Source organism: Amaranthus tricolor, chromosome 15 (genome assembly GCF_026212465.1).
Source record: "Amaranthus tricolor cultivar Red isolate AtriRed21 chromosome 15, ASM2621246v1, whole genome shotgun sequence".
NCBI classification, from domain to species: Eukaryota; Viridiplantae; Streptophyta; class Magnoliopsida; order Caryophyllales; family Amaranthaceae; genus Amaranthus; species Amaranthus tricolor.
The window spans coordinates 7,195,683-7,211,809 of record NC_080061.1 but is presented as its reverse complement, the minus strand read 5'-3'; the positions used below and the strand labels follow the sequence as shown (position 1 = coordinate 7,211,809).

The following is a 16,127-nucleotide window of genomic DNA, read 5'->3' as shown; positions in this document are numbered from 1 at the left end:
GAATTGTCATTTACAGGGTATGGAGTACTAGCTGTTATTTTTAATATACTAATTGAATAATTTTTGAATTTGATATGGTATCGGGTCGAATTTAAATTGGGTTAAAGATGATTTGAATTTGGATTTTGATTCGTTTACTGAGGACAAATTCAGATTTGGATTCGAATTTCAAGTCGAAATCTTTAGCATTCAAATCCGTATCCACTGATCTTACATATCCACGTACAACATGGGTCTAAAGCTTACTTTTGCGAATTTGATTAAATTTTGTAAAATAATTTTTACTAATCATACTTGATATTAACATAAATGTCTATCTTTCAACCTATTTACATAATAGCTCTTAAATTTAGCATTAACAAGTTAATTGTCATATTTTTTTATGAGGCAAATAAATAAATAAATATAAATATATATATATATATATATATATATATATATATATATATATATATATATATATATATATATATATATGACTATCTAAAGAGAATAGAAATTATATATATTTTTTTATAAAACGGATTCTAAGGATTCACAGATTTGATTCGTTTATTTTTTTTAAATCCCCAGACTTGAACCCTTTTATTTTAAAGGATACGTATTCGACCCAAAATCAATGGGTCCAAAAAAAGGATATAAATATGCAAAACGAATATGGTTATCTGGGTCACGAATTCGGCGCAAATCTAAGATCCATTGTCATCCCTACTCTAGCCCAATAAGATTGCCCTATTACAAATGATACCATTAAGAGGTAGGATATAGTCGGTTAAACATGAAATGTTCATGTGCAGATTTGAGCGATTAACAGACTAGGTTTGCTTCTAAAATAAATGCCTAAAATTGTAACGCAAATTGTTGTGATAGAAGGTAAGAAACCGTCTCTAATTAAGCAGACCCAATTTTTAAAAAAGAAAAAATAATAAAAAATATGCTTGTTCTTCATCACAACATTTCTATTTTCATGGATGTCAGCTTGTTCATCATTCATAGCTCTTCTCCATCAAGTCATTCATATTTATCCTCCATCTTCTTCAATTTAATTTTCACTATTCAAACCAATTTTTCCATCAATTCGTTCATGTCTACCTTCTCCAATTAATTTTCACTTAAAATAATAAAGAATTTATGAATAAACTTAAAATCAATTAAGATTGAAATTAGGTTAACTAGAGTTAAGATTAAGAATAAACTTAAGTTTTGAAGATTTTGTAATGGTGTTCACTCACAATTTCTTCCATTGCAGGCATTTCAACTTTTAATACATATAAAGTAGGTGTATATATCTAATGTAAAGTAATTGTAATGTATGTGTTTATAATGTATAAAGTAGAAATTTTTAATGTGTAGTAAGCCTTTATGATGTGTGAAGTAGGGATTTTTAGTACGTAAATTTTGATATTTTTAATATCTAAAGTAGATGTTTACAAAATGTGTAGTAGGTGTTTGTGATATGTAAAGAGGTAATTTTTAGTACGTAAAGTAGATATTTTTGATGCCTAAAATAGTAATATACAGTAGGTGTTAATCTATTATAGTAAAAGTTTTTTATTTCTTTATTTTGTAAGTAGATTTTTTTTATCTACATTAAACATCTATTCTAGTATGCAAAATAGTACTCCATAGGTGTAACACCCCTGAATTTTCGACCCTCTATACGGAACCAAAACCGCAAGAAAACGAAGGAAATTCGGGTGTTACATTAAAAATATAAAATATATAATAAATAATAAAAAGTAAAAGAGAAAATTGGATGATTTAATTAAAGGAATTAGAAAACTCCAAAAAAAGTAAATTTCAGCAGCACCTTCCCTAATGTTGGATGCACTAAACAAACAACGATCGATAAAACATAATAAAGAAGACATCATCGGCCTTGTAACAAAATATCACGGAGGAATGTTCATCGCCTAATCCTTAGACGATATGCTAAGCATGGATCGTGGTTCCAATGTAAACGCTTGAGTTTAAAGAAAGAAAGAGAATGATAAACTATTTAAATCATAAAAACCACAAAAACAATGCAGCGGAAATAACTCATACAAAGGAGGATATGTACCTCAAACCCAAAACATAGACAACTTAATTAAAAAGAAACTATATGTAGACAATAAAATATTGTATACTTCTAGATTCTCACTCATTTTCCCCCGTATGCAATGCAAAGAAGCTCCATCACCTGTAATGTCTATCTATGATAACCCCGCTGTTTAAAGTAAGATCATAGACCAACGTGTCATAGCAGGGCCATCAAAGACAAGCCATCAACAATAAAAACAAATGGTACACGTCAGTCATCAACGAATTTATGGTAATTAGAACCAAAGAACAAGTGAATAAACAATAACACTGCATGAAAATAAGGGTTTTACTCCTGTACCTTACACTTCCTATTTACTCCACGATTTGCTTTTAGAACGTTTAATCCCTCGAAGAATATTCAAGAATAGTGGATCTTTTCTCTACTTCATGGCATAGTGACAAGACCAAGGGCGTTATCGGTCATCCGGCCCGGCGCCCATGGCAAAGTATGAGCTCATACCCTCCATCTGACCCTACCTTCGGTAAAATAAAACACACTGGGTTACTAATTCAGTGAAGAGGCCACCATATTGAGGTTTGCAAAGCCCGCATGGTAACACCTCGGTCAAGGGGCGGTATCGGCCATCCAGCGCCCAATGACAAAAGTATGGTCATATCCCCCATACGGTGATCCGGTCTAATTTCACCTAAGGGACTACTAAATCAACCAGACATAATTCAGTCGAGTCACACCAACTGATCATAATCAAGATTAACAATAGGGGAAACATTTCGATCCCATATAAACATAATTTATTCTCTACTACTACGGGAATTTTTCTCATGTTGTACTAAGAACTTTATTCTATTCACCTACATCACTTTAGAAACTATCCAATGGTATAGTTTACTTTCCAGTACTCCATAATTTTAATGCAATGCATACGATCATAAAATATTGATAATACTTAAAACAATACACATAATAGTTAATTATTGCGTGTACGTACCTGAAGTTGCTGACACTCTGCAAAAGTCAAAATAATCACCAATATAGGGTTTTATAACCTCTTATGAACTGAACACCTACCAAATTTAAAGTGGGTCATATAAGTCTACTAATCCCATTAAGAGCTACTTAATACTACAAAAATTAACCTTTAAACCATTCACAAGTCTTAACATATATATTTAGCACATTCATGCACTCATCACGCATAAAGCTCACTTCTAAAATATATAGTCCTTGACTTAAAAGGTCAATTTAGACCAACCAATTTCCTAAATAATCCAAATTGAAATATTGCTACGATTCACATTATTTAGTATTATTATATACTCCCTCCTATTCATCTTAAGTGTCTCATTTACTTTATACACTCTATCCAATGCACTTATTTAATCCTTAATATATCTAATTATGCATAATTAAAAATTTTAAAAAGTTGATATTAATTTTTACACTAAAACGAATCAAACAAGATCCCACATGACTATGTTATAACTTATAGATTAATAATAAAATACCATTTAAGGGTAATAGATGAATAGTGTCCCAAAAATAAATAGAACACCTAAGGTGTAAGGTGAATAGGAGGGGGTAGAATTAAGAATTAAGAATTAAGATCACTATAATAAGAATCATAATACTCAAAATTTCAATAACAAGTCAACCAAAAAAATATGATAAAAACAACTCTAATCAACTTCAACATCATGATTTGCTACTAATAATGCTTTAAAACCATTATTTACTCAAATGAAGCGCACATTTAACGTTACTCATCCAACATCAATTCAACAACTCATTTAGCAAAGTAAGACAACATTTCAAGGAAAATAAAAGGAAGAAGAATGGCTCACGAAACTTTCCTAACCATAAAATACCACGAAGACACTAAAAGTAGTACATACTACTATTGTTTTCATATAATTTCAAGTATATCCTTATTAAATTCACCATTACTACACTTACCCATAACAAATTATAAATAATCCATATTCAATTTACCATTACTACTGCCAAACAACTACTAAAAATTCATCCAACAACACTTCTAACAATAAAGATCAAATCTAAACTTCAATAACATCATCAACAAAGTTGTCTATGTACATTAACACTATTGAAACGACACTTTTTAATTCTTATTCTTAATCCCAATCGAAACCCTAACTTAATACTTAGCCATACTAATTTTTATCAAGATTCAATAATTATAACATAAATTAACATCATGACTCAATGATTTTATGAAATTAAAGCCCTAAATTTCAAAGAATGGTAGAAGCTCACCATAATGGGGAAAGAAGGGGGATGACACGTCACAGGGGCTGTCACGGCCTGCTGTTTGGCGGCGACCGGTGGTTTCCGGCGTCGAAGGTCAGCTGCGGTGAGCGGCTGATGTGGCTGGCGTGTGGTGGTTGGTTTTTGCGAGGGAGGGGGATGAAGGAAGAAGGGAGCAAGAGCAAGAGCAAGAGCAAGAGCAAGATGAAAGAAATCAGAAACTTTTGGAGGGGGTGGGGAAAATGTGGGTATATATATGGTTTTTTTTTATTATTGAGAGAGATAAATAAAGGAGAAAAATTAAAACCCTATTCATATTTTACTTAGGTATTTTATTTTCAAGATTTAATAAAATTAATTCTAGCTCATATTTAATTATATTTTAATAATAATAAATGACCACTTAAATAAAATATATAGAATTGTTATTAAAATTATATTATAATAATGACTAATATAAATATTTAATAATTAATTTATTAAAAATTATTTTCAAAGATTATTTAAATTACCTAACTAATGTCAAATAATCGCAGGGTGTTACAATAGGAGTAATAGTTTTTCAATTGTTCATTACCTTCTTTAAAATGCATACTTTCATATAAAAAATACCTACTTTAATATGCAAAAATACATATTCTAGCATGCAAAAACATGTATTGTGATATACAAAAACATCTACTATTCTACTATAAGTATTAAATATGGCTACTTTAGTATGTAAAAATAAATACCTACATTAACTATTAAAAATGCCTATATTAACTATTAAAAATACCTACTTTAATAAGAAACAACACTTGCTTTAAAATGTAAAAATACAATGTAAAAATACATACTATAACTATTTTAGATATGCACTTAAAATTATAGTAATGCCTAATTCAACATGCAAAATACCTACTAAACTCCATTAGAGAGAAATAAAAAATTAATTTTTATACTGCATCAAAGTGAGAAAAATTTAATTTTTTGACTGATTTTGAGAAGTAAACTTATCATATGTATTAATCTTTCCATCTTAATTTCTATAGTTATTCAATAATGGAAAAGGGTTTCTCCATTCTTAGTGATTTATAGTATTTCTTTTTACACTAAGATCGTCTCACGGTGAGACCATATTTATTAGGCTAATCTAATATACATTTTATGTGTTAAAGTGATTCATTATAAAAAGTGATCACCTATAATTTTAAAATAATAATTTTTTATAGTCTTAAAGTGATTACTTATAACCTTTAAATAATTACTTATGATCTTAAAGTAATCAATTAACAAAATAGGCTAATTATATGGGCCCGTCTCATGGTGAGACATTTCATACAAGACGGGTTGTTCTTTTTATTTATAATTAAATCAATTGGACTGGGCCTTTGAGAACAGTCTCTCAAGAGACCTGTTGAAAATTTAAAAGTCCGCTCGCCAAAGCGGGCTTACTTTATATGTCGCTATTTACCCTCCTTCTTATCGGGTGGGAGTGTTTCTTATGCAATTATGCTTAATAAACTATTTATGCTCTGATCTTGACTTGATTTAAAGCCTTTTCTTTACGTTCCTTACTCAATTTAATTAGGTCTATTAAGTTCATATATTATGATTTTATGCTTGTTGGTATAGTTTTTGAATGTTTTTAGGACTTTCGAGCCATTTTGAAGCATGAAATAACTCTTGGGCATAAAAGAAGACCTAGAAAATCAAAACTCGAATCTTCATAACAAAAATATCAAATTTTATGTCAAAACGTTGAAGAAGTCGAGCTTGGTCGACTGAGGGGTTCGCGTAGCATAGCAAATTTTGGATGACATGTAATATCTTGAATATTATCAAAAATAAATAAATAAATAAATTAGTAAAATTCAGAATACTAATTTTAATTAATATAAAAAATTAATTGTTAAAAACAAAAGAAGTTATACGTGAACTATTACCACTCCTACTACCTCGTATAACTCCACTATTCATCAACTTCTTCTACTCAAATTCTATAAACCTACATTAATCTACAACTATATGTTGATTTTTTTTACTCTTTAATTCTTTCACCACTTTCAATTTTCTTTCTTCTCCTTCTAACTCTCTTTCTCTTATTAATTATTTGTTTCAATCTAGATAAGTAAAGAGTAAATATATGATTTAGAAATTTAAATTCATTCCTTTATCATTAGTTTTTTATTTTCAAAAATAAAACTTATTTTACGAATTTTAAATCTAAATCACCCATCTATTAATTTTGAAAAAGAAAAAAAAAATTCAAACTTAAGTTGTTGTTAGCGTCACATCAGTTATCGGAGTGCTCACCAGTCATCAGCATACGTTTTCGGTCGCCGAAGCCAACCGACCAACCCCTTTTTGTCCTCCTTGGCTCCTTCTCTCTTTCTTATCTCCTCTCTCTTCTTCCTTCTTTCATTTTGTTGTGTCGTGGTTGGCTTTATAGTTACTAGTTATTACATTCACTTTTTCTTTTTATGCTTTTTTATTGGTCTTCTTTTATTTCATTTTGATGATAGGTATCTACAAAATACAATAACCAATTAATATGTGTCAAGATTCTATCAGCAAAAAAATTAAAAAATTAAATCATTTAGAAATAATCAATAGATGTGATTATTCGAAAACTTTTCATTAAAAAAAATGAATGAGGCCGGATAAACCGTCTACGTACGACACATAGAGACAGGCAAGAGAATGAAATTGGGTTCCCGTCCTTATACAACCGCAGCCGCCTTTTGCGTAACGCAATCACTCTACTCTACAAAAGTCGGTATCCGAATCTCATCTCTGCATTCTTGATTCTACATCAAACGATGTTGATTTGATTTCAACCCTTATGTTACTTGATTCTTCCTTCTTTTAAGATTCCTTCAAATGAATAAAACACAACCCATTTGAACAAGAATTTGAATCACTAACAACATGTCTTCATGGAATTCATCTCAATTAGAGATCATTTACGAGTTTTTTGGGTGGATTGCTTTCTTTTCTTGGTCAATCAGCTTCTACCCACAAGTTATCCTCAATTTTCGCCGTAAAAGGTTGGTTTTGGGTTGATTGTTTCAATCGATTCGTAATCGTAGATTTACCCAATTTGTGAATTTGTATTGATCTTAATATTGATCTTGATGTTCGTGTTTATGGTGTTTGTTGCAGTGTGGTGGGGTTGAATTTTAGCTTTGTGGTGTTGAATTTGACTAAACATACCGCTTATCTCATTTACAATGCTACACTTTATTTTAGCTCTGTTGTTCAGAATCAGTATCGTCAAAAATACGGCCATGATCAAGTAATTTCTCTCCCTTTCTATATTTGGAAATATTGGATTTTAAAAATTCATGTTTTGGTTGGTCATTCATTATTAGCTACTACTCCCTCTTTCCCATGTGAAAGGACCAAAAGAACCATATGACTCAAAAAGATGGAAGCTTTTTAAGTCATATGGTGCAAATTTAGATGAACAACGAATGCAAGAAGTACATAGCTAACTTGTTTGATTTTGATTTTATAGGATATTTAGCTAATACTAATATTAATAACCATATTTGGTAAAATTACATATTGACTTTTCCCATGTTTTTTCTCAAACAAAAAATATGCAAGTTAAAACGAGCACTTCTCGAACGAGCATGCTTGTATTGGGCCTTTATTATTTTGTACTTTAGCCTTGTATCTTAAACACTTTCACATATTGCTTTGAGCTATATTGTCCTACTACATGTGTAATGTATGAGATATTCTAATATGCTCTAAATAATTTATAGGTAATTTAGAAAATTTGATATGGTGACCTTAGGTTTATAGTTCTCTGCAAATGTTTTTTAAATTTGCATGGAGACTTTTAACTTCTAACATTTTCATGTGGTGGAGGTTAAATTAAGTATATATTTTGACTGGATTTTAGAATATGTGGTCAATTAGAGTGATTATAATATTTTTTTGGAAAAAATATCTTTACGTCGGGTAAAAATAGCATAAAGTAATAAAAAAAACTTTTCTTTTGTCAATAGTACTATTATTTTTACCTTGTTTGATCATTTACTCTTTAAAATATATTATTATACACGTTAGTGAGTGGCCTAAGAGCGTTCATTAACATTTGCCTTTTCGGTTATAGTCTAGAAGATTAGAAGCCCCTTTTACAACTGATTTTGGAGGAATTGAGTTCCATAATTTTGTTAATAGCCAAATTTCTTTAAAAACGGGAAAAGGTCTCTTCCTCTCACTTCCTTTCCCTCCGAAACAAAAAAAAAAAAATGCTTTCCTTACTACCTTCCCTTTCCTTTCCCCGCCTTCCCCTTCTCTTCCTTTCCTTTCAATTCCGTATTGTAATCGAAACAATGTAGTAAAGTTTAATGTGTCTTGGATTGATAATGATGATGCAGATGATTCCTGTTGCAGCAAATGATGTTGCCTTCTCCATACATGCTGTTGTATTGACTGCATTTACATTGTTCCAAATTATTATTTATGAAGTAAGTACTACTCTTAACTAGTATCTTCACCCGCAAATTTTTTTAAATAAAACGGTCTCATGGTGAAACCATCTCTGTTGGCAAGATGCATGTATATTTAGTGTCTTAAAATCATTGTTACAGGGAACGGCATTCGGTTTGGAATGGGGAACGGGAAACAGGAACACAGAACGCAACCTAGATTGACTCGGGAACGATTGGGTCCTAAATACATTATGTATAAAATATATATTTGAAAAAACAATTAAATTAAAATGATTATTTTAGAGTTTTTTTTGATTTTTAGGTTTTATCTCGTTTTTTTTTCTTTAATTTTGTAAATAAAGGCCAAAGTACATTCTAAAAAGGTCTAATACACTGAGACGTCACCTTGAGCGATTTGGGTGGTGTTTCGTGGTTATTGGGGACGGACGTTCCTAGATCGCAGAACGTTGTTCTACGTAATCATGGTTAAAATGATCATTTATAATTTTAAATGATCATTTTGATAATTGACTAATTATATGGGTTTGTCATAGGGTGAAACTGTACAAGTCGATCTTCACCTCTCTTCTCTATGTTTATTTAACTTTGATTTCTTATATTATCAAATCTGATTTTACAGCGTGGAAACCAGAAGTTCTCAAAGATTTCCCTCATAATTGTTTCTGTTGCTTGGTCTGCTGCTGCAGTCTGTGTATTTATTGCCTTGCCCACCCATTCTTGGCTTTGGCTCATTTCTGTCTTCAAGTAAGAATCTTGTTTCTCTAATATTTTGTGCATCAGAGTATATTTTAGTTTTAATGTTGAGAATTTACAAGGATCATGGTAATGTTAAATGATCTGAAGTATGCTTTGTTGACAAAAGAATGTTTGGATAAGAAAAATTAACTCTTGTGACTGAGAAACAGTTAATCTCCTTACTAATTGCGATTTGAAAAAAGCGAATCATGATCGATTTTTTGGGCTATTTTGAGCAAATCGTGAATTCAAAAAGTCAAAAGGATTCATTTGATTTGAGGTAGTTGAGTTATTGGTTTGCCATTAGACCACCATTACTTTGAGTGAAAAAGTTAAAAGACTTTATAGTAGCTGAGATGCGTATGTTAAGATGTACGTCAAATCTATGAGTGTATAGGATAAAATTTGAAATGAAGACATAAGAAATAATATTGAAGTTGATGAGTTAAAGATATTGAAGATGAAATGAGAGAAAGTCATTTGCGTTGGTTCGATTATTTGCAAAGGTTGAAAAAAGCACTTGAAGTCGAAGAATGAAACTTTGAGGAGGTTTGAAGAGAGAAGGAGTGAGGACGAAAAAGATTTTCATAGTGAAGAACGATATGAAAAATTAAAATTTGAGGAGAATATGAAAATGGATAAGAATTCATGGAGGAAGAGACTATGTAAGTGATCATTGATATTGATTCATTTTCTTAGTTAGAAGAGATCATTCGATCGATACTGTAATTGGTTGCTGAAACATAAAATTTGGTTGTGTGATTAGGAAATTTGATAAAAGACGCGTGTATGACATATTCACCATAGTGCAAAATATCAGATGCGATCATGGTTGTGGTGACAACCGCGAAATCATACTTTCAGTCATTTTGGATGGTTTCACGATTATTGCGACCTGTATACAGCCGCAGCCGATAACTTCAAAAACCTTTACAATGTGGCTGATATTTTGCACTATGCTTATTCCCGTCTTGCTGTGCACCAAATTCATGAAACATTACCATGGACTGGTGATCAAAAAAAGCATTTTCTGTATCGGATGATTTATTTCATAATAATATAGAGCTTCTTTTGTTTAATGTTGCAGCATTATTCAAGTCACCATGACAGTCATCAAATATATTCCCCAGGTTGGTATCTCCTTATTTAATGCCTATTACCTTCATCTCTTGTTGATGCAACTCTCACATATATTTGATACAACGAGAACCTAGTTTGACCTCTTTACGGTTCAAATAGGCAAGTCACGGTTAGAATGCAATATTTATTTTACTTTTTTATTGTCCATCCTTGATGGAACCAAATCTGTATAGTTCTTTGGTTTTGGATTCTAGTGGGCTATAGTAAATGATTCATTAGATTATATACATTTTCAGTCATGTGAAGTTGCAGATGATGTTTGCTATTAAGGGTTGATTGAAAATAGGATAAATCGTACATTATTGTTTGATTTGTTTTCAAATTGGAGCGGGTGTAATATTTTTACTTTTTAAGAGCGGGTGATGTAATCTATAACATTAGTGTGTGAAACTATATGTAGTAGTAAATATCATTGTTTCTCATGTATTTCTTTGATTGCTAGTTTTTTTGAAAAAGCTACTAATCAAGCATGAATCTTGAATGCAGGCATTCATGAATTTCTACAGGAAAAGCACAGAAGGATTTAGCATAGGCAACATTTTGCTTGATTTTCTTGGTGGAGTAACTAACTATGCGCAAATGGCTACGCAGTCTATCGATCAAGGTATTTTTATTTTCTATTCCAAAACATGACTCTACAAACGTTTCGGGATATATTACTCAGAATCACTGTCACATGATTCACTAATCTCCTTGCAAATCGCGAATCAAAAATGCGAAATTATGGTTAGTATTGGGCTATTTTAGGGTGACTTTGAGTGAATCGCGAATTACTAGCGAATTATGTTACACTGCTAAGAAAATATATTTGTCTGCAGGTTCTTGGGTGAACTTTTATGGAAATATCGGGAAGACATTGCTGTCGCTTGTATGGAATCCTTCATCTCTTAACTTCTGTATTCATTACCTTTATAGCATATTGTAATTGTAATGTATTGTCAAACGATCACAGGTATCGGTCTTGTTTGATCTCTTGTTCATGTTGCAACATTATGTGCTCTATCGTAGTAAGCCTATCCACCTTCCTATTAAGCTCGATGAGGCACACAAGGAGGCGCTGTTGAAAACCTCTGATGAAGAACCGTCGGACCTTCCCTGAATTGCAATCACAAGTGTTTAGATGGGCTATGTAATCATATACAAAGAAACTCGTGTATCGTCTGTGGAAAATCGTATGTGGAAAATATATATATCCCCTTGCAGAGAATTCCCGAAATTGTGCTCATATTGGTCGATAGCTCTTCGAATACTCTATTTGTTCCCCTCATTTTGCTTCATTTATCACAAAAACTCTCAGCATTGGAATTGCAAAGAATACTCTCCAAGATAAGATTTGTCACTTTTATAGGAACATCAAAGCCCAATTTGTACATGTTATCTTTTCAATTATCTTTTGTATAATTGTAATTTTTAGTTGTTTTGATGTTAAAGGCAATATATTAGATTACTTGAAATACTTAATTTAGTAGTATATACTAACATCTATTTTAGTATGTAAAAATATCTATTTTAGTATTTAAAAATATCATTAAAAGACCTACTTTAGTATCTAAAAAGTACATATTTTTGTACAAAAAATACATGCTTAATACGTAAAAACACATACTTTAATACTTATATAGTTAAAATACCAACTTTTAATACTAAAATTATAAATTGAAAGTCGAGATTCAAATGGGCTTAGTAATAGAATTCGCCAGTGAAAACCAACAAAATACTAACATGAGAAATAATTGAACAAGAACGCAAAACAAAAAATTATGTGCATAGAAAGAAATAAAATTCATTGAATAGTATACGTTCTCACAATTGTAAATTGAAGGTTCAAAAAACTCTAGTTATATTATAATTCAACATATGTTTGTGAATTTAAAGGTGAAAATAAAATTAGAGAAAAAACCGTATATTATTCGACTTAAAAGAAGGAGGATAACCATTAATGTTGGATGACGAAGAAAGCTAATAGGTGTTTTGTATTTTTTAAGTTTTATACTTTTTCTAATAAAATGTTGAGTTGATCAGTCTCATAAAAAATTATTTCTTTAAAGAACCGAGGAAAAGTAAAATTTAGTGATTTTTAAAATTATTTGTGAATTACAGCTTTAAAATTTAGCCTATTTGCAAATTAGAGTTTCTTTTTTTACGAATTACAATCATCAAAGTGTCAATGTCTTATAACGTTTAGGTCAAAGTCTCCAAAGTCCTACTCCTACTTGCTAAAGCCCTTGCCGGTTGCCATTCTCGAGGGTTTTGCTTCAGTAGCCCTATTATCTCCGTTTCTCACCAATTCGAAAAATTCACTATTCAACTCCATCACCATCCTTTCTTCTCACTTCAACAACAATGGCGGCTCTTTCCAAAGTCAATTGGTATTCCTCCTACAATCAACAACCACTTCCTCTATCTCTCCGCCATAACCGTCCTTTCTTCTCTACACCCATCTCTTTTAAGCCCCAATCTTCTCGTCCCTTTTCGTCTTCTCTAATCATCAAATCTTCCTCATCTTCAATTCCTCAATCTGTCTCTAAACCTAAAACCTCTAACCTTTTTACCTTCCTCAAAACCCCTCTTACAATTGCAGTGGCTGCCACCGCTATATTCTTTTCTGGGTTGGGTTTTAAGCCATTGATTGCTATTGCGAATCCCATGGCTGAAACTTCGACTATACTGGGAGAAGAAGATGCCGCATATTCTGAAGAAAAAGAAAAGAAGTTAGAGGAAATGTTAGCGTCGAACCCAGATGATGTTCAAGTATTAAAGTCATTAATGGAAGTTAAAACCAAGAATAAGAAACTTCCAGAAGCTGTGGAAGTTTTAAACAAGTTGATTGAACTTGAACCAGACGAAATAGAATGGCCCTTATTGAGAAGTCATATGTATACCTACATGGGTGAATCCGAATTAGCAAAAGCCGGGTTTGAAGAAATCATAGCCAAAGACCCGCTTCGAGTCGAAGCTTTTCATGGGCTTGTAATGGCGGTTTCTCAAGGCGAATCGGAAGGAAAAGAGCTTGAAGATGTATCAAAAAGGATTATGGAAGCAATAGAGAAGTCTAAAATGGAGAAAAAGAAGGATGAAGTGAGGGATTTCAAGCTATTAATTGCTCAAATTCGAGTAATTGAAGGGAATTATGTGGAAGCATTGAAGGTTTATCAAGAACTTGTCAAGGAGGAACCAAGAGATTTTAGGCCTTATTTGTGTCAAGGAATCATCTACACTTTATTGAGGAAACAAGATGAAGCAGCCCAACAATTTGATAAGTATAAGAGGCTTGTGCCAAAGGGACATCCTTATGCACAATTCTTTGATGATAATATGCTTGCTACTAAGGTATTCTCTCAAATGGCTGAGAATGAATCTATGAAATCAGGTTCTAAAAGCTGAAATTTTGTTTAATTATGAGATTAGTTGTTAATCAATGAGGGATTATGCATATGCTTTCATAGAAAGGTTTAAGTTATGGGCTTGTTTTAGTTTTTTTGCATGTTTTGAAGCTTTATGATTATTAATTGAAGGATTTAGTTATAAATTCTAATTGGTGTGTGTTATTATGGTTATGGAGGTTAAAAAATGTTTGTAGCTATCGTTTTAGCCTTTAGGTATTTGGGTGCATTTTGTTGTGTGATGTAGTTTTGCTTATTAGTGATGAAATAAATATGTATTCATTTACAACAATTTGCTTCCTAGTTTATTTATTTTATGATCTTCAAAGTTGAAACATGGCTTGTCTTTATTGTTTTGACACATTTGAACTTTTGATACTCTATAATAATGAGTTCTTTAACTAGAAAAGCATTGAGGAAGCTTAATAAGATCACAAGATTGATGGTATTGTGTTTAGGATTGGAAATTAGTTACATGATTGAGCAAGTTAAACAAGTAAGAAAATAAATTAAAGGATGAGTACAGTGTCACATTATTCGCTAGTTATAAAAAGCGAATTAAAGTCGATTGTAGGCTATTTTTGAGCCATTATGTACGAATCGCGAATTCAAAAGGCGAACTAACTAGAGAATTATATTTCACTGGATGAGTAGATAAATGTGGGTTACATCATCCTTGGTGCTGGCTGTAAGTGTGATTGGGAAGAACACACTTAGATTTACAAGTTTTTGGTTTTTTTTTGTATAAAGAAGAGTAAAGAAGAATAGTTAGATAAAAAAAGAACAGTAGAAGAAGATTGATAAGAGCCAAATCACAAGACACACTCAATGATTTGTGTTTAGGCTAGAGATAAGAACACACTCAATCTCTCCTAGAATTAACACTCAAGACAAACTCAAAGTGATAATTGGAATTACTATTTCTTTGGACAAACACAAGAAGAAAAGCAATGTATAAACTCAGTTTAAAATGATTAATCAACAACTTTTATTTTCTTCATTTCATAAGGCCCCTTTATATATAACTAAGTACAAACTTTTAGGATGGTTACACATACAATGAACACTTAGATTTAATGAGCAATAAAAGCTAAAGAATGAAGCACCAAAAGTATAGTATATGAAGAAGCATCAAAGGTCTAGAAAATGAAGCACCAAAAGCCCCTTAAATGTACAAAATATATTGATTATAAATAAATCAACTATTTATAGACTCATTGTTTCTACCTTTTATTGTTTAAACTTTAATTAAATAAGACTTAAAAGTTTTGGACAACCAAAAGTAACATTTTTGAGCCAACTGCATATTCCCAACATAATTCCTAGTTAAGAATGTCCTGATCTTAGATCAACTTAAGATATTTTTTTCAGGTTAAGAACATAGAATTGTCCAAAAATATACTTGAAACTTAAAATTAACCAGATCCATATATTAAAAACGTTGGCATGTGATTTGATTTTGGATAAGTCGAATGCTCCAACATCACATATATTAAAAAGGTTGGCATGTGATTTGATTTTGAATAAGCCGAATCCTCCTGCATCACTAGTTGAGGTTTCACTTGATTCATTAATAGAGCTTGAATTTTATTTAAACTATGAACTCTTGATGAGAGAATTTTTTGTGATTTTGGATGTGTTTGGTTTGGCTTAGGTTTTCTAAACTTATTGGAAAGAGTAAAGTGGAGTATATTTAGAATAGTGCATAGGGAGCCTCAAGCAAGAATTGACTGAAAAGTCGATCCAACTCATACAAGCTAAGAAGTGTCGTCCTAGTCTAGTGCTTGTCCGCACACCAACATTCTACTTTAAGCTTCATTTAATATTGCCGGTGCAACAATATCTTTAAATCTCCAGCCTCAACCTAGACCAGATGCTCGTTCAAGCAAACCAAGATAGAAACGATTGACTCCTAACTAACCATTTGCTCGTTCGAGCACTAACCGAGACAACTTAACGATGTCAAAACGTAAGATTCAATGCACCTCATTATTCCAAACTGCTTTAGACTCACCACCTAACCCATATTTTAGTATGGAAGACCATGCACATTTACAAAAAATTCTCTTGATTTTATTGCCATCAACCATCTCATCTTTAGTAGAA

The 16,127-nt window shown here is 31.5% G+C and overlaps 2 protein-coding genes and 1 long non-coding RNA gene across 3 annotated transcripts; 2 read left to right on the top strand and 1 right to left on the bottom strand.

The window, feature by feature from the left end:
• Positions 1-645: 645 nt before the first annotated feature.
• On the bottom strand, positions 646-4,523 carry LOC130801699 (uncharacterized). The gene is made up of 4 exons (XR_009039662.1): positions 4,322-4,523; positions 3,036-3,111; positions 2,384-2,562; positions 646-2,209 (listed from the first exon to the last, which is right to left on the bottom strand). It is a non-coding gene; the product is annotated as an uncharacterized LOC130801699 (long non-coding RNA).
• A 2,446-nt stretch (positions 4,524-6,969) lies between these two features.
• On the top strand, positions 6,970-12,172 carry LOC130801555 (cystinosin homolog). Its single transcript, XM_057665425.1, has 8 exons — positions 6,970-7,344; positions 7,460-7,592; positions 8,689-8,778; positions 9,383-9,507; positions 10,586-10,628; positions 11,125-11,242; positions 11,457-11,506; positions 11,591-12,172. The coding sequence occupies exons 1-8, from the start codon at positions 7,226-7,228 to the stop codon at positions 11,735-11,737; spliced, it is 825 nt and encodes a 274-aa protein (XP_057521408.1). The 5' UTR covers positions 6,970-7,225; the 3' UTR covers positions 11,738-12,172.
• Positions 12,173-12,860: 688 nt separating this feature from the next.
• LOC130800837 (protein SLOW GREEN 1, chloroplastic-like) lies at positions 12,861-14,173 on the top strand. The gene has a single exon (XM_057664540.1). The coding sequence runs from the start codon at positions 12,982-12,984 to the stop codon at positions 14,020-14,022; it is 1,041 nt and encodes a 346-aa protein (XP_057520523.1). The 5' UTR covers positions 12,861-12,981; the 3' UTR covers positions 14,023-14,173.
• Positions 14,174-16,127: the final 1,954 nt, after the last annotated feature.